The sequence below is a fragment of the Pocillopora damicornis genome, chromosome 5 (genome assembly GCF_964200805.1).
Source record: "Pocillopora damicornis chromosome 5, jaPocDami1.2, whole genome shotgun sequence".
NCBI lineage: Eukaryota > Metazoa > Cnidaria > Anthozoa > Scleractinia > Pocilloporidae > Pocillopora > Pocillopora damicornis.
Genome location: NC_142674.1, coordinates 23,856,568 through 23,874,880, shown reverse-complemented (window position 1 = coordinate 23,874,880; position 18,313 = coordinate 23,856,568). Strand labels below are relative to the sequence as shown.

Sequence of the window (18,313 nt, the reverse complement as noted above, 5' to 3'; positions counted from 1 at the left end):
TCACTTACACGCTGGTGTATTTCACAAAGGCCGCACATGAGTAGAGAAAGTACAGAATGATAATTAAGTTAGGGAGATTAGATGAAAAATAAGTAAACCAATAAATGAATTATGCATCGATTAATTTGAAGACTCAACATCCCCCACAGGGAGCTCCAGGCGTTTGAACTTTTGAAAATTGATCCGTTCAAATTTCAGCTCCCGGGGCCAAAATTGTGTTTCAATACCCTACCCAAGTGCTGGACTTGATGGTCAACTTTTATTTAAAAGGCAAAATGAGCGATCCTGACATTCTATAAATTTGCCAAGCCTTATAAGCTAGACCTTGTAGACCTTTTCTCAGGAGCCATTCGTACCCAAAAGTGAACTCTTTTTCTTAAAACACCTCCACATTATAAGTTAAAACACTTGCATTGCCACTTCCGGCTCAAATTCCAACCCCAGCCAGGCGAGGCTCACAGTCCTCAACCCTAGGCACGAACGACAGTTCCCCCACGGGGGAATGTTAAAGCTTTAAATTGATCAGCACATTAATCAATAACTGAAAGAAAAGCGAAGCCATTTGGTCTTGAAACGTTTTTAATGCAATGTGGTGCAATTGAAACAAAAAAAAGAAGTATATTGTTCTTAAACAATTTTGATTTTCTTTCGGTGGAACAGAAGTATGGAGAAGTCTTTCTTCAAGACTTTTACCGAAAACAAGTTTCGTTAAGTTTAAGATGGTGACGCTTTGATATCTCCTTTGCAGAGAATAAGGAGGAAAAAAAAATCCTTAACATTGAATGGACTCAAATCCACGCTAACTTGCATTTAAAGTTAAATATGATGCCACAAGATAAAGCTATTTATCTAATTTTAATCAATCATCTGTTGTTCAAAACATTGCAAAAGAAAAATTAAGTGAGTCCTGAAGGGAGGCTAAAGTAAAATTTTCATTAAGGTTTAGGATTCAGTGTGTGACCTTGAAACATGAGTTATTTTCCACGCCGAAACGCAAATCTCGATTTCTAAATGAAGTACAACGCCTCCTGATCTTTTCTTTTGTCGTTATCAGTTTTCAGCTGGTAGAAAGGGTACAGAATGGGAGTGTTTAGCAGCTTTTTGGTCATGTGACATGTTAGGAGTCACATCTACATTAAGAAATTGAAGTAGCACTTACTTCCTGATGTTTCCGAAGTGCAGTCCATGAAAAACATAGAAAAAGGAAAGAAAAGAAAATCACTGGCTATCACATCCCCTCGTTAAAAAAGCATAGAAAAGTGGGAAGAGTAATGAGATATTTCCTATACAGTGCCAGAAATTTAATCAAAATGTTTGAATGCTTTTCTTTTGGACACACAGTTTTTATTATCATAGTGAATGATGCAGCTGACTCAATCCTCCCCTGTGCTTTTTAAAAATTCCCTAAAGATCAATATCAACACCCTGACAGCAAAGGTGCGCACTGTTTTACTTTTCATTCTCCTCCTGAAAAGGAAGAGCTATTGTAAGTCGTGTTGCAAAAACTTGGTGAGCTGTGAGCATATTGTTATCCTGCTCGCCAGGGCAAATAAAACAAATCCATTATATACAAAAACAAGGGGCCTCGCCATGGAAATGTGAAAGACGTCAAACTATCCTCATTTCAAAACTTAATGGGAAAACATAAAACACATTGAATCAATTTTAGTAAATGTTTTGTATACTAGTGACTGTCAACAGTAAGTTTCGATTAAAAAAAAAAACTTTCTAAAAAAAATTCCACTCCTACAAGCATAAATGCTTCAAACAGGTGGCTGCTACGCTTCTCTTTGACAAAAGTGTGAATACCATTGCACTGAAATAATTACAGAAAAGTAAAGATGACATAGAATAAGTAAGTGATAAATAACTGAACATATTGTTTTGCACTTAAAAGTTAAGAAATTACTAAAATATCCAAAAGATTACTTACGTTGAGCTAATATTTCCGTGAGAATGTTTCGTACATTGAGAGAAAAGAAAACAATCTAAAATTACCTACTAACCAGGATTTGTTTATTGCATTTGTAGTTGAAAGAAAATAAATAGCAACAACAAACAACTAAGTAAACAATAAAAATGAAATGGAAACTGAAGAGAAACATACTACGTTGTCAGCAGTAACAACAATAAGAACAAGCCTTAATTTTGCTTACTCGGTCCATATTATAGTTATAGTTATTAATTATTCGATTCATTGAAAAAGAGAGAAGGCGGAGAGACAGCTCCCAATATTTGTTTGTATCTCGACCTGATTACTACAACACAACTCGAACAGTTAGCCATCAGCTCATAGGAAAGGCGACTGCACTATTTGATAACAAACTTACTACACTGCTGTTCATCTGAACCATCACCACAGTCATCTCCGTGATGGCAACGTCTCCATTTACTAAGACACTTTCCATTAGCACAAGTGAACTCGTAGTTTGCACACTTTCCTGTATGATAATACAAATAACTTCAATTTAAAGACAAAATATTGAGCCTGTGTATTTAAGAAAACGAAAAGAACAAACAAAACCTGAAATAATCCAAACAATTTAGACACACTTCTTAGCTCTGAAGTCAAAAACTGTAGGACAGTTATTTTCATCTCCGAGGTTATGCCTTTGTCTCAAAATTCTCCTCTGCTAAATATGTTTGAACCGATACGCAGACAAACAAGCAACTCGCAAGCTGTTGCTACCACAATTTCCCTTGATAAATTTTAATTCACGTCGTCCTCAGAAAGGAGAAAGTTGCCGCTGACCCTTGGTCTCTCTGTGTCATGTTTTTTTCTTATGATTTTTAGATTGATTTTATAAAAATGAAGGGATGAGGACTCGGCATCAAATTGTTTTTTATATCATGAATATCCGTGAATTTCAGTTGTCTTGACAGAAAGGCTTTGTAAATATATATGGAAAAAAGAAAAACTGAAATCAGTGAACATGTGTGATCAGTTTCTTTCCTCCATATCTTATACAGCCTCCCTATCAAGCAGGAAGTGACCAGCTAACTTTGGTTTTTGTTCCGTTTTTGTTGTTTCAATCTCTTTTCAATTTTTTAATATTTCAAAGACCCGCAACCTTAGATTTTCTATTGATAGTTACATGTAAATCAAATAAATACAAGCGACGTGTTCAAAATATGCTATTCCTTTAATGCGGTTATCCGAGCAATATTACAAGGAGACGACACAAAGATATATTTAGATTTATGATACTTACGGCCAGCTAATTGGCGCAGGTAAAACATGAAAGAAAAGGAAAAGTTACTCAATTGGTCTATTAGTATCATTACAATAAGCTGTATGAAATTTTGTGTATGGCGCACTGGCACTGGTGTAAAAGAAAGATTTATTCGTAAGCTCTACATTAGCTATTTAATATCCCCTGTGTTGCGACCGTTCGCCTTTTCGCCTTTTCGCAGTCAATTAATACAGTCAATTAAGGTAATGCCGATGGGTGCATGAGTACATTTCCAGAAAACCTTTTTCAAATTAATATGCTAACGCTTGGGGAACTCAATATACTCGAGAAATCTCGAAGTGTTCATTCACTGCATGCATGCGTAATAATGGTTGCTTCAAAAATTTATCATATAGAGCATTTTACGTTGCAAAGTACAAATCATTAATGCATTTGATTTTTTCCAACGGTAAGATACAAAAGGAGTTCATCTCGTATATGAAATCGCCGCTATCTCATTCAACTAGTTGCAGTTTATTTCATTCGATTTTAAAGTGACTTTGGTATTACAAACCATCACAAGAACCGTCTTCATGCCATTAGACTTCTTAATCTAAAGATGACCCAATGTGAAGGCATTCGACCAATAGCCAGTTCAGTTTTGTAAAAATACCTCTGCATATGATTTACGTCAAAGCTTTATTTCGCTGCCTTAAAGGTATTCTTGCAAAAGAGGGGTTCTTGGAAAATATAGCTTTTTTTTTATATTTTTGAAAAGAGAGTGAGCCTTCCGATTTGATATTACTTTTTGATAGTAGCATTCTTACGCTAAGCCCATATAAAGAATAAGAAGATGTACAGAAGTAGAAGTTACCTATCAACCACAGTACTTACTGCATTGTTCGTCTGATGCATCTCTACAGTCAGTGTACCCATCGCAGCGTCCAGACGCGTAGATACAATTTTGTTGATTTGCACAAGCAAACTGATCGCTTCGACAAGTTACTAGCAGATGATTAAAAGAAACACATGAACCGTGACAAAACGTTGGCGCTTCTTCTACATTTCTTACCAAAAATATATAATGAATATTAAGGGCTGCTTCACGACTTGAGCAGCTTACTTTTAGTGATTGATCTTTTGTGATTGACATTTTGCTTTGACTTTTCATTAAAGGCAAAGTTTGATAACCATCAACTTCCACTTCACATTTTTTCAGTTTATCGGTATGATTTTATCGAATTCTGTATTTAATAACCTTTTCGTCGATTCATAGTTTCTGAAAGTTTACTTAAAAAACAGCCCGTGCGAATTTTTTCCTCCAGAAGGCGCCTAAGAAGGTCTGACTCTATCCCGAGAAGAAAAATTTCTTGATGGCAACAAACTCCTGAGATTAGTTTCCCTTTGTTCTCGATGAGAGATAAAGTCTTCCAATCTACTGAAACTCTCATGAAACGATTGGAGTACAAATTGCCTACATCATACACAATTCAGAAGTTCACTGATTCGCCAGTATGTGATGAGATTTACTTTAACCATCATTGTTATTATTACCATCATTAAAAATAGACATTTATTGTCCAATAAAATTTTCATGGGAACGTTTCAAGATGGCGAGTTTTCGATGAAATGTCGCAATTACCAGTAAGACACGCCTCGATCACGGCGAGCTTCTTACCTGAGATTTAAATCTTTCTCATTATTTTTTTAAATTAACGCCAACATGAGATTATGAATGGTTTAGACCGGTTGTTACAAGTACTTAGTATATCAGTTCTGTCAAAATTCGGAGTGACGGGTTAAGTCCTCCAAGGTCTCCTTCAGATACAGAAAAGCCTGCTCAGAATAGGGTTGGAATGTGTAATGCATTTATCATGCTAAACATTTTTTGGTTGTAAGGATTCATACGGAATCACTCTGTTGACCAGTAGTTAAACATTACGAAGTAGTAATAGTAACATACTAGCAGATGTGCAGGGGACGGCTACCAGCAGGAGCAGTAGAACAATCTGGGGATTCATGGCAATCTTTGTGGAAACAAAAAAAGGTAAAAAATAATCAAAATCGAATGTAATGAGTCAAATTGTTCCTTTTTTGGTAGGAAAGTAAGCAATCCGCTGATTTTTTTGCTGCTTAGGTAAGTTCTCCCACCGATAAAGGAACGATAGGCAGTCTGAGATTGATTGTAGCTACTGATATTGCTATTGATACAGCACAATTTCAATAGCATTAAAAGAAATTGCGATTACTTTTCATAACCTGCCACATCACACATATTTATGAATAACCTGTTCCAATAGAGAAAGATAATTAAAAAATAAAGTGACCAATTGACTTTCAACCAATAGTTCAAGGGTTAAAAGATAAAAATTCATAGAGGGTACACTCGAAAACCCAACGGTTCCTCCAGCCTCTAGGCTCCAAAATGATACAACTATGTTTATTTTGCCTTTTCATTATAATCATTTTTCTTATTTCATTGTAATTCCATTTTTGTGAGAAATAAAGACTTGTTGTTGTTGTTGTTGTAGTAATTATAACAATGATAATGATGATAATAATGCTACTATGATCACAAGCTATTGAGAAACGATCAAAATTGCATTTGAAAACTTGTTGTGCAATTTGATATTTCACCATTAGGGCTTAAAATGAAGATTTTTTGTTGACATTAGCAACAATGAAGTGTACTGATATAGACGGTCGGTGCAGATCAAAGATAAGGGGACACTGTAAAGAAGTACCATGTGCACGCATCAAGCGACATACGTCGACATACTCGCATAAACACCCGTATGTCCTTCTTGTATGGGCCTTTGTTATTCATTTCTCTACCTGTGCTTTGAGTGGCATTGAGTTGTAAAAAAAAAGAGATGGTACTGTTAAAGCGCTGGCTGCTAGATGAAGTGGGTAAAGGAATTATGAAGACGTCCATGAAAGTTATCGAGTAGAATATGTCTGTCTTATGATAAAAATATGACCGTTCTTTTTTTTTTTTTTTTGTGTATTTTTTTTTTGTTGTATTGTAATTTCTGGTCACTTACACCTGTATAGTAATAATATGGCCTTTTTAGTAAACTTGTAAGGGTGGAAAAAAAGGAACACTTTACCTTTCTTGCACTTGGCAGTGACCTGATTCAAAACGCTTGTACGATCTGAAAAAGTAAAACATAATCAATTAAGAAATTGGAGTTCGTATCAAACTGAGAAAACTAAAGAATAGAAATTTAATTATTCATAAATACATTTTGATTAACTGTGTTACTTGCTCGTCACACCATTCCTGAAGCCACTTGAAGTGACTTCTGAATAGGCAAGCTTAATTAGAATTTTATCACCAATCTGCTCCTTACAGAGACTCATTCCAGCACGGTAAAAGAAACTGAATTTGACAAAAATCGAAACTTCTTGATATCAAATTTGATTGAGCACTTTTAAGCTTTAAAAGTTCAACGCGTTTCAAATGAGCAATTACCTTCGATGTTGTCTTCGAGGTGTTTTAGAGAGAAACCCTCTGAGGAAACAGGTATTTACTCGCGGGAAAAAGACTGTCCTATTAGGATAAGAGAGAAAATAATAATAGTATTTACAATAATAATGACAATGATACTTGTAACTGTAAAAAAAACAAATACCAGTCATAATATAGATATGAATAACGATAATCTAGAGATGGATAAATTGTCATTTAGCCCTAATGTTTTCTTAACGAAGATCTGATCGGCAAATTAGCTTATTATTCTTTCAGATGATCACAAATTAAAGCTTTGACAACATCAATCTTTTAAATCAGCCAATCAAGGGACAGACCCTTCCAGTTTTCAGCCATCTGGGATCAATATCAGTATCTGGGCAACTGCCCACCTACCCCTCCCCTAACCCAACAACAGTCAATTGATGACAAGTTAGGGTTAATGTTGGGTTAGGGAAGGGGTAGGTGGGCAGTTGCCCAGATACTGATATTGATCCGCCATCTGGAGACAAATAACAGTAGGTTTAATGGCGTCATTAGACTATTTGAGCCCATAGTTGTCGAATTCCGCGGAACCAGGAGGTTCGAGTCTCAACTCCTTGTGGGAATCTGGAAAAACTTTTTCTTTAATATTAACCGCAGGCTGTTTGGATACAGTCGTTTTGCGAAATTTTTAATTTAAGCTTTTCCACAAGTTTCTCTTAATGTCTATTATTATTATCATTATTATTATTATCATTATTATTATTATTATTATTATTATTATTGTTTTAATTATTATCATTTGTCTCGTTTTGCTTTTCAATTTTGTTGTTTCGGTTTGGTTTGTTTCGTTCTCTTTTCATGTCTAATAATTATTTTCTCTTATCACCATCATTTTATATTATTTATTATTATTTATTATTATTTTTATTTATTACTATTATTATTATTAATTTATTATTTATTATATTATTTTCTCTTATCACCATCATTTTATCTTTCTTTTTTAAGTTATTAATAGTAATCGTTTACTTAAGATCGAGCGGCCAAGAACAAATAATGCAACTTAACCAAAATACATAATAGTTTATCTCGCCGACAGGTGATGCGAAGAGAATTGTCCAACAAATGTTTGTTTGTTTTATATTCTAGCGCACGGTGTTTTTCCCGTCCATTGATAACGATAAGTTATCAGAATTGCATGATCTCTCCCTCACTTTAATTTTTTTTTGTTTTCTTCCTATAAAATGTACTATTTTATGACAAAATACTTCAGTAGCTTTTTCCTTTTTCTGTCAAGAGGAAAACAAGTGAATGTGCGACTATAATTCAGCTATAACGATCACTTAGATCTAGAACTATATAAGCAAAGCTTATTTAACAAGCACTTTATCAGAGATAAAACATACAGAAGCGAAGTAATAAAAAAAATATTGAAATATTGAGATAATGGTATTAACACAACAATAATCTTATGTACGTCGAAGTCACCATGATTAGAATTACAATTACAATTACAATTAGAATTACTATTAGAATCAGTACTTGTACGGTGTTAAAGAATGTCTCTCAAAAACTATAAGCTTCAAAATAATTATTTAACAACCGAAACGAAATAATAGAGATGACGATCATGGGCGATGATTAATTATGGACGGCACATCATCAGCAGGTGACAACTGAATTATATATAGAATAACCATGTTTTCAATGTTCCAAACGGTACAAAAATAGCCAAAAAAATACCTTCCTCTAAGGAGCCTCTCTAAGAATGAATAAATTCTTGCCAAACAAAGTCGAGATTCCCTAAATATAAATATTCCTTTCGCGATGACAAAAACCGAAGAAAGGAAGAAGGTGCCGTTAACTTTGCATAAAGCATATATTGTATTTCAGAATCCAATAATCATTCTCTTGAAATGTTGATGACCTCACCTCCGATCGAGCCGGTAAGAGGGCAAGAAAATTAGGAGCTTGCAACCATCCGGAGAATTCGATTAACTTCTGAATAAATAGGTTAATATAACTAGAATTTTATTATCACTCGGTTTCGTAATGATACTCAATCCAACACTTTGGAAAATTCAGATCGAGAGTAACTGAGGCATCTTATGTTTATTATGAAATTTTTTATAAGACTGGTAGGCATGAAACGTTCAAGGCGTTTCAAACGAACTAACACCTTTGACGCTAAATAATTCTGAGGAGAAACCCTCTATAAAACGTGGATAATAGGCAAACAGGGGTGGACTGGGGGGAGGTTAAACCTTTAACTTTCAAGATCTGATCGTAAATTCTCCCCTCTTTGCGCTACACATTTCCTTTTTAATTGGATACAAGAATTTGATGTTAGATCAAGATAACAACCTCTACCTGATAAGTTTGAATATTCTCATTACCTGTCTGCTGAATTATGTATGGATATCATAGGAAGAAGATTCATAGTGATCACCACTGGGAGTGAAAGGCTAACCAATCCCACTTCCCCTAATAAAAATTTTTAAAAGAAGTAATAATAATGAAAAGAGAAGAGAAACAATATCTCTTGGCAATAAATTTAATCTAAACCGAGTGATGCATGTAGATTTTTTCATGGTTTACGGAACATCTTGCAAAGATAGAAAAACACTCATTTGAAGAAACACTGGATTAGTAGAAAGGCTCCAACATATGGAATAACGTAAAAGATAACTTTAGGGAAAAAATAAAGCAAGTCAAATGACATCGACCCCCCTTTTCTCCTTCGCCCCACTCCCTCCCCCACCCCCCCCCAAAAAAACAAAACAAAAAAAAAAAGAAAAAATAGATTGACGCCTTCTTCACAAGGTTAGTAGATAGGAGTGACGGAGACAGAGGAGCCTTTTCTTCTTCGAAAGACCCCGGGAGAGGGGGGAGGATGAAAAACAGACTCTAACTTAGTTTGAAATGTCAATCATAGACCACATTGAATTCTTGCGATTTAGTGCTGCTGCCATATCTATTTTGTCTACGTACTAAAAGAAATATCTTTGAAAAATTCGTGTCAAGCCTGTAACCGATCTTCAATCACAATATCCGCAAACAATAAGTATGAGATTATTAATTTGATCCGGCGTTACAAACCGGAAATGAAATAACCGACCGCACTTCATTTTACTGAAGAACTATTGCTCCAGGGTATGCGCGACCGAAGTCAGCGGAAAATTATTTTAAAGAAGACTGTTACAAAAGCAGTCTTGGAACAATGCAGTTTATTTTATAACATAGCTAGCAAATTTGTCTAATCAAATTCAATTGCGCGAGTGTGCTTCATATTCCTATTGTGCATGCTCATGACGTCAGCAAACAAATCCCTCCAAAACAAATTTTTTCATCGGGTTGAAAATGTTATAAAACAATTGGTTCATACGTCAGCTGTGTGTTCATCGAGATATGAAGCACTTGGGAAGTTTGGAGAGCACTCAAGAAGCTAGAGTTGCTCTCGGCTACGCCTCGAGCAACTTTTACGCATCTTTCGTGCTCCCCAAACTTCCCGCGTGCTTCATATCTCGATGAACGCACGCTGACGTATGAACCAATTGTTAAATAACGCCGGTAAATTCCTTTGAAGCTTTATTTTATCCTTTTCACATGTAAACAAGAAAAATGAGCATTGCTGCCCCTGAGCTCTTAGCTTGAATTCTTAGCTGTGCTATCAGAAAATCACAGATGGAAAATTAGCGTTTTCCTTTTTAAACTGTATCAGCGTGAAAATTGTTCGCGCTATGATATGTATCGCTCTCTTTAGGAGTATTTTTTTTTTCAGAGAATCGCGTTTGAACATCTTGTATTTAACTAAAGAGAAAAAACAGCAAATAGAAACTTTCATAAAGAATTATTCAAAACTTTTTTGATAACCGCACTGAGTTTATCCACCCGTAATTCATTTTTTCTTTGTCCCACGCTCATGGCAAGACGAAAACCATCTTTTTTTTAAACCAACTATCACTCTTACATAAACACAAGAGAAATTCGCCGATCTGATCTCAATGACACCTAGAACTATGCTGGCTGCAGACCTACACTCCTGGTAAGGTCACCCATGCCGAACAGATCGATGGGTAAAAAACTAGACTAAGAGTGATCCCCTGGTCCTCAAGTTGGAGTTTAGGCGCAGGGTTAACGACCCTGCTCTGTAGAAAGAAACGCATGTTACAGAAGCCGGATGCATTAAAAGGGATGCTTAAGACAGAATCACAAGAAAGATTGCAGAGATGGGTAGAGCACTTGAGTGAAATTTTAAACAGAGATGACCCAACAAATCCAGTGGGAGAGAAAGAAGAAACAGGAGAACTGGAGTAGTTGAGGAAATAGATGTGGGAAGATGGCGAGTACAAGAGGTTAAGGACGCGCTAAGTAAGACAAAGCCACGGAAAGTGGCTGGAAAAGACGAAGTGGGCCCAGACCTACCGAGAGCTGACATGTAATACACCGCAGGTAGGCTGATTAGATGTTATAACAGGCTTTGGGAAACTGAAACGTGGCCGTAAGTGTGGAAGAATGGACTTGTTGTCAAGATATTCAAGAAAGGTGATTTGCGTGATTGCAACACCTGGAGAGGAGTGACTTTGCTACCTATCATGAGCAAAATACTCCAAATGATGCTGCTAGGGCGGATCAAGAGAGGTGTAGAGGTGGTGCTCTAGCCATCAGTATGCACTAATTATGGTATGTCTACATTTAAATTCTCTGCAATAAGAGAATTCTCTACAATGAATTTAAACGTTTTCCATACATGCTATTCAAAAAGCGGTATAAAAGATTGTTCTTGAGTACTCAAAATTGACCATAGTTTAACTGTTAGCTATATAAGATAATGCTTCACAATATACAGTTGTCCTTTTATTCTAACTTGCATTTGTGTATGTCTTTCTTCTCTTACGATAACAGTATCGTCTTTAATGTAACTATTTATTTAAATTATATTTAATATGCGGCCAACCCCAACTCATATCTACACATGACAGTGACGAACTCGAAAGCTCATTGGCCACTTTGGTCACTGTACACGATTAAATATTCTTTCTTCTAGTTAATTTCTGTTTGTCATTTTCTATATCATTGTAAATCATGTTATGTTAAGTTATTTTTTCTGTAAACAGTGTGAAATAATAAACTTGAACTTGAGCTTGAAACTTGAACTTGTAGACAAGACGCTTCAAAAAGAGCAAGCTGGCTTTAGACCAATGACAGTACAACTGAACAGATCCTTATAATTAAAAAATAACATCTTAGAGCAGGCAAACGAGTGGAGTGCGAGTCTGTAAACGCACTTTGTGGACTTTGAAAATAGCCTTCGATTCGGTTGACAGAGAAAGCTTGTGGAACATCATGGGGAGCTATGGAATTCCGCGAAAGATAGTGAGCGTTCTAGTAGGCATATACGAAGTGTTGGAATGCGCCGTAATCGACGGATGGAAGATATCAGACTGGTTCAAGATTAAGTCAGGAGTAAAGCAGGGATGTGTAATGTCAGGATTCTTATTCTTGATGTCTATGGGTTGGATCATGAGGAAGACAACAACAGACGAGAGAAGAGGGATACGGTGGAATTTAACAACAGTGTCAGAGGATCTTGATTTTGCGGATGACATCGCTCTACTTTCATCCAAGTTTAAAGACTTGGGTGTAAAGACAAGGAGATTGACGGAGGAAGCAGCCATTGTAGACAGGGAAGGTGGAGACGGTGAAGATATAAGAAACAGACCGCAGAAAGCACGCGGTGCATTCCAGAGGCCATGGAAGGTGTGGGCAACCAGAGGAATAAGAGGGAGAACCAAGATACGCCTATTCAAGACTTAGTCGAACCGGTCCTGTTATATAGTCGTGAAACATGGAAGATCACAAAGACCGGTGGAGGAAAACTGAACAGTTTCTAATGCCAATGCCTAACACGGAAACTGATGATCAGATGGCAGCATAGAATGACAAATAAGAGAGTAGTTGAAAAGGCAGAGATCAATGAAATTAGTTGCAAGGTGCGAAGAAGAAGGTGGAACTGGTTAGGACACGTACTCAGGAGAGAGGGTGCGAACAACTGTTTTACGGCATTAGGGTGGACACCAGAAGGTCGAAGGGTAAGAGGAGACCAAGGACCACTTGGAGAAGGACTGTCGAAAGAGGAAGAGGCAAGGCGAAGTGGAAGAGATGGAATGTGGCCTGGGCAGCGGCACGCGACAGGGGGGTTAGGCGGACCATTTGACGGCCTTATGCCCTACTGGCCCAACGAGCGATGATGATGATGATGATTATGATGATACACACCGCAAGTGACAGTTAACTTTAATTTAAGTAAAATTGTAACACGTGGTTTCTTGGTGAAAGGAAAGAAATAATTACTCTGAAGCTAAAGAGCGGAAACAAAAATAAATTCAGAGAAAACGTGTAACGCACTTTTGGGGTACACTCTACTCTCAATTGGTTATCATCAACGTTCACCACTTTACAAACTTCCAACACTCTCTCCTCAATCCCACCACTCTAATTATCACGTCTCCTATTTCAATCTTAACCAAACCGTGAATGCGTAGATGTCATGTCACGCAATTTCCGTTTAAAAGGTTACTTGGAACTCACTTTGTAATCAGTGAGTTAGATAATACATACCGTTCTAGAAGTTTGACAAACCTTGGGAATACTTGAACTGTCTGCAATCAAAGGTCGAACAATTTAGAATCACGTGCTTTTAAAGGTGCACCAGCAGCAAAGGTATATGATCGTTTGGACGACAAATGCCTTTATTATATAAAACAAATAGAATCCATGTTGCCGAGGCTCTTTACAGTAACAGATCACAGATGACATCACAACTGTGGTAAGAACATCAGTGACACGCTCAGCTGCACTTCGTGTGCGACTCTTTTGTTCTGGCCACATATGATTTCTTGCTGAACAAACGCAGGGCGACATGGAAGGTATTTTTAAAATTTACATGTATTGAGAGTAGTTTGTTGTCATTTTCGGTCCATCGCTTCCTATCACATAATGACACAGACATTTGAAACGCTTTGACCCAATTATTTAATGAATATCAAAACTTCTTCTATAAGCTGTTAGACATTCTGGACTCCTACCGGCGGAAGCAGCTAGGCTGCGCCTTCTGCATCGAGCACTGCCACAGTTATACTGAGTTTCTATTCCTTAAGGTTTCTTTTGCAAGTATTCCGAAAAATGTTTACTTTCTGTCCACGGTTTATGTGACCGTAATCAGTCAAGGATTACATTCGCAGCTGATCCTGCGTAATGAAAGAATACTGAAAAACGAAACGAAATTTTTGATGAAAACTGGCGGGAAGAAGGATTACTATTGGAAATAACAGGCGTCCTTCTAAGGAATACTGACGTTTGGAACATGATATAAAAAGATACTTAGCGAAAAGAAGTAGTTTTCTTTGCTGCTATTTTTTTTCCTTCTTAATCTCCCACACCAGAGATCTCACAAGCTTTAGTCTGCACCCTGCAGGTGCTATGCATTTGTCAAGATTATTTTTCAAACTTCTTTCGCCCTACAAAAGTGTACAAAATTCGTGGCTCACTTGAGAGGGGGCTAATCCGAAAGATCATAATTTACAAACAAAACACTTCGAGAAACTTTAAATGGAAAAGATAATACTTCTAAGGCGTTTATCAAATGAATATGATGTCATACCAACAGGCCATATCTCTTTATTCGCTAAAGTAATTACTTAACTGAGTAGGTTACTGGGTTGCGTCAATTGAGACAAGATAATCTATTTCCTCTTGGGTACGTTTGGTTGCACTCACCCGAAATAATTGATCGTTGAGGATAAGTCAAAATGACGGGTAGACCAATGAATTTAGCCTCAGTAAAACACTTTCCCCAGATTAAGCCAAGAGATCCCTTTGAAATAATAAGCGACCTTCTACGAAGTATATCATTTGTTTTACCGACTATCATTGAATTCGCTTTTGTTTCATCATTGGTCCATTTTTGCCCCCAGAAAAATAACCTAACAATGTGCCTTAACCCGTTCATCTTAATTCTTTTTGAAACTTACTTCGCTCTACAAAAGTCGGTAAAAATTCCTCGCATAGACACCATTTCACATCGCTCGCATAAATGGAAAGTAGATAATAGAACACGGAAATACTAAATTTTGGTGATTTGCTGACTGCACGCGTTTCTGGCGTGACATTTTTCAAGCAAGAAAATGTGAAATTTTGAGCAGAGGTCAACAATGTTTCTTTCTCCTGTTATAGAATGCTTTGTGCTAAGTCCTTTGTCAGAATGGCGATTTACGAATCCATAAAGTGACTAAAGACTAAATAACTGAAATTAGGACAACAAAGGAGTTGCTCACCTTAGGGTATGAGATATGACCCCTTCCCCTGTCCTATTGGTATTTTTCTAGAAAACTCACTTAGCAGCGAAAGTGGATGGGAGGGGGGGGGAGGGGGGCATTAATATAACCATCATTGTAACAGCATCGACTAAAGAAAAAGGCGGATAAAGGGGCAACCTTCAGGCACGTGTGCCTTGTGTGATTACTACAACAATCAAGTTTAAATTATGTTCAAGAATCTTTTGATTAAAGTCCTTTTCAGAGCAGAAACAAGGATAAAATATAGTTTAAAAAGCTTTTTTAACAGACTGTAAAAATCTTCTTAAAAGAATCTATGCAGTAAGTATAACAGTTCGTTTTGATTTCCGTGTAAGCGTCAAAATTTCAACCAGACAAGGCAAGAAACAAAAAATTAATCACGCGCAACCAGCCTTCAACTCGTAAACAGGAACACGAATTCAAAGTGAAATCAGTGTGTTACGTATTGTGACCCCAACAAATAATAAGCCAATGACACTGAGTCTTTTTTATTTGCGTCGATAACCACAAACGTCACATTTGTGCGTTGAACCGTTAAGTGTAAACTGAGCTGTTTAGTCCTATGTAGGTAAAAAAATTATAAAAAGCAAAGCACATCAGCTCGCCCCCGATCCTTAAGGCAGCATTTTAAGAAATTCTCGAATCGGCAGGAGTGCGTTCTGAGGAGAAGGGAAGTGGGGTTTACTTGTACACAATTCCACATTCCCTCTTTGAATTCAAGGCAGACAAAAGACAACATCAGGAAAATACTCAATTTGGCGATTTTCTAAGTGTAGTCGTGTCTGGTGTGATATTTCAAGTAACTGGAGTAAGCTCTTGAACAGAGGTCAACCATATTCGCATGTCTTCTTCTAGAATGTTCCGCTCAAATTTTATTTTTGAACCGCATTGAAACAATTCTTGGGGCAAACAAGGAGAAAGTTTTAAATTGAGAATCTTTCACCGGAGGAAAAACTTTCGAACGAACAATTCAGTAGAAAGTTCACAATCTTCAGCAATAACACAACTTATAATTTATTCATCAAAATACACCGCCAGCTAGGAGCATATAAGGTTACAAAATTAGGGGAAAGTAATTGTGAATTCGAAAAGACCTCTGATCGACTGCGGAGTTGTTTTTGTCAGTTTATTTCCACGGTGGCCTCGTACATACATTCGCAAAACTTCCCCAACATCAAAACATACACAATGACTAAATCGACAAGAAAGTTCATGATCCTTTATCAATAACATCCAAAATGTCCCGATCTGTACATCAAACAAAGCGCATTTAACGATAATACTTTATCTAATATTGTACTTGACGACGATGAATTACCACAGTCTTTTCAAACGATTTGAAATTCAGCAAATCAAGAATCGTAGTAATTCTGTCAAGTTCTCCACGGAATAAAAGACAAATTTCCAAATTGTTGTATGCAAAACGGAATCGATTTAGCATTTTGTAAATGATTAAAATGAAGCAGGGTTGAACTAGTTCGTAAAGCCGTTAAGCTTTGTAGTTTGAGCTTACGAGCAACAATTTGTTACAACACCCTTCATGGATCTCACGCCAAGCTATGTCTCGTTGTAATCAAACACTAGTTGGAATTTGCGTCTCAAATTTAGCTTACAAGTGATCTATACTTACTTCTTTAAGGATTTCAGGAACGATTGAGGGAACACGTCGTCGTTTTCAGCCAGCAAAATGACAAAGTATTGCTTAAGAACAACCACGATCAAAACTAAAACCAATTTGCATAGCGCAGCATATCTGATGAAATTGTTGACTTTTACGTCACCAGCAGACAGATTTTCGCCGGATCTTATCGGCATTCAAACTGCAGATGACTAAATTGAAGGCTGGGGTAGGGTTTGGAGGAGGAGGAGGGTCATTAAGGTATTTTATTCGTTTTGCGCTTAAAAATTCTGGATAATCAACGAAATTTAAGGAAGAGTCATTTTTTATAGTCCGAGAGGTTGTGGGAAATCTTTTTTTTTTTTTTTTTTTAGGGGAGAGGGTGGGATCACATGGACTTGAAAGAACAACTGTAGAAGATTGACTGCTGATTAGCGAAGATCAATATAATACCACGGAGCTTTATGGGGAGATTAGGTAAATTTTATTGTTCTAAAACCAAAATACTCCGCCCCGCACCACCCTCCCCTTCAGGGGAGGGTGGTGCGGGGCGGAGTATTTCAACTGCGGAGTATGTCAACTAATGACTCGGCCCCAGGGAGTCCTCTTTTTCGAAGGGTGTGGAAAACTCGTTAATGAGGGTAAGGACTTCAATCGACCTTCACAAAGCCTCTTACGTCAGTGATACTTCCAGAAGTGGCCACTTCTCATAAAGTGGCTCTTTTAGCTGGGTGGGGAGGGGAGTGGGGAGGGGGGGAGTCACCAATTTCGAGACGCAAGAGCTTTGGTAGAGCTAAAAGGACAAGTAGCATTGTATATGGCCCATTCTAACATAAAACAAATTACACATCACAATAAGAAGTATATTTGCACTGAAGTCAACTAAACAGGTAATTATAAAGCAATTCAAACAAAAGCCTACCATCACTATATCTAATACAAATTTTAAAAGCTTTTCACTACAAACGAAATCAATTTTTTAGGTACTTTTCAGAGGATTGGAAAGGAATTTTTTTTCCAGAGTGTCCAATACTCCAAAAGTATGTAGAAAACTGTGCACATTTTAAACCCATTCATTTGAAATTAATAAAAATATTCTTTTATGAGATGTAAAGAAATTCATTCACTTTTCAGTTTAATTGTGATCTGCAGTAAAAGGTCTGAAATAAGATAAAGGTGAAAATTCACCATGTTGAGTGTTTACTGAATGTTTTGGGGCTTTGATTTAAGGCTGGGAGCCTTAACAAAATTGAAAAATTTATTCCTGTCACTAAATATATGCTGATTAATTTTTAAGTCATTGCTAGATTTTTGCCACCATTTCCAGCCAATTTATAATAGTAATAGGACTGAGTCGAGTCCAATTCAATCTGTAATCATACAAGTGATTGAAAAAATTTGATGAATGCAAGGCGGGAGTCCAATTTGTCAATCATGAGTATGATTACAGACAGAATTCAATGTCAACAAGTCCTGTTACCAATTAATCATAACTGTTATAACTTCCGAAAACAACAAATACATTTAGGTCAAATATCTCTGGTAGAGGCAATGTCTAAAGTAAAAAATATGTCTCCATTTCGGAAATTCTTCAAATTTTTTTTAAGGATAAGTGGCTGCTGACCTCTCACGCGAAAACGTTCCTTACGGTTTGCCGTTTTGAAACGGATAGCCGTTCGTAAGCCGTTCGAACGGGATGGGATGCCGT

At 36.8% G+C, this 18,313-nt stretch overlaps 1 protein-coding gene and 1 long non-coding RNA gene across 2 annotated transcripts; both read right to left on the bottom strand.

Annotated features, from left to right (window-relative positions):
* Nucleotides 1–2,196: 2,196 nt before the first annotated feature.
* LOC149046068 (low-density lipoprotein receptor-related protein 5-like) lies at nt 2,197–5,296 on the bottom strand. Its single transcript, XM_089206530.1, has 3 exons — nt 5,137–5,296; nt 4,068–4,178; nt 2,197–2,441 (listed from the first exon to the last, which is right to left on the bottom strand). The coding sequence occupies exons 1-3, from the start codon at nt 5,192–5,194 to the stop codon at nt 2,311–2,313; spliced, it is 300 nt and encodes a 99-aa protein (XP_089062656.1). The 5' UTR covers nt 5,195–5,296; the 3' UTR covers nt 2,197–2,310.
* A 1,352-nt stretch (nt 5,297–6,648) lies between these two features.
* On the bottom strand, nt 6,649–16,773 carry LOC149046067 (uncharacterized). The gene is made up of 3 exons (XR_016186635.1): nt 16,618–16,773; nt 13,252–13,292; nt 6,649–6,726 (listed from the first exon to the last, which is right to left on the bottom strand). It is a non-coding gene; the product is annotated as an uncharacterized LOC149046067 (long non-coding RNA).
* Nucleotides 16,774–18,313: the final 1,540 nt, after the last annotated feature.

What these genes read in the sequence shown, in the direction of transcription:
- LOC149046068 (XM_089206530.1), bottom strand. Translation starts at nt 5,194, where the DNA reads ATGAATCCCCAGATTGTTCTACTGCTCCTGCTGGTAGCCGTCCCCTGC. An exon ending in CGTCCCCTGCACATCTGCTA is followed by an intron (nt 4,179 to 5,136) that starts GTATGTTACTAT and finishes ATCATCTGCTAG; the next exon opens with TAACTTGTCGAAGCGATCAG. An exon ending in TGCATCAGACGAACAATGCA is followed by an intron (nt 2,442 to 4,067) that starts GTAAGTACTGTG and finishes ATTATCATACAG; the next exon opens with GAAAGTGTGCAAACTACGAG.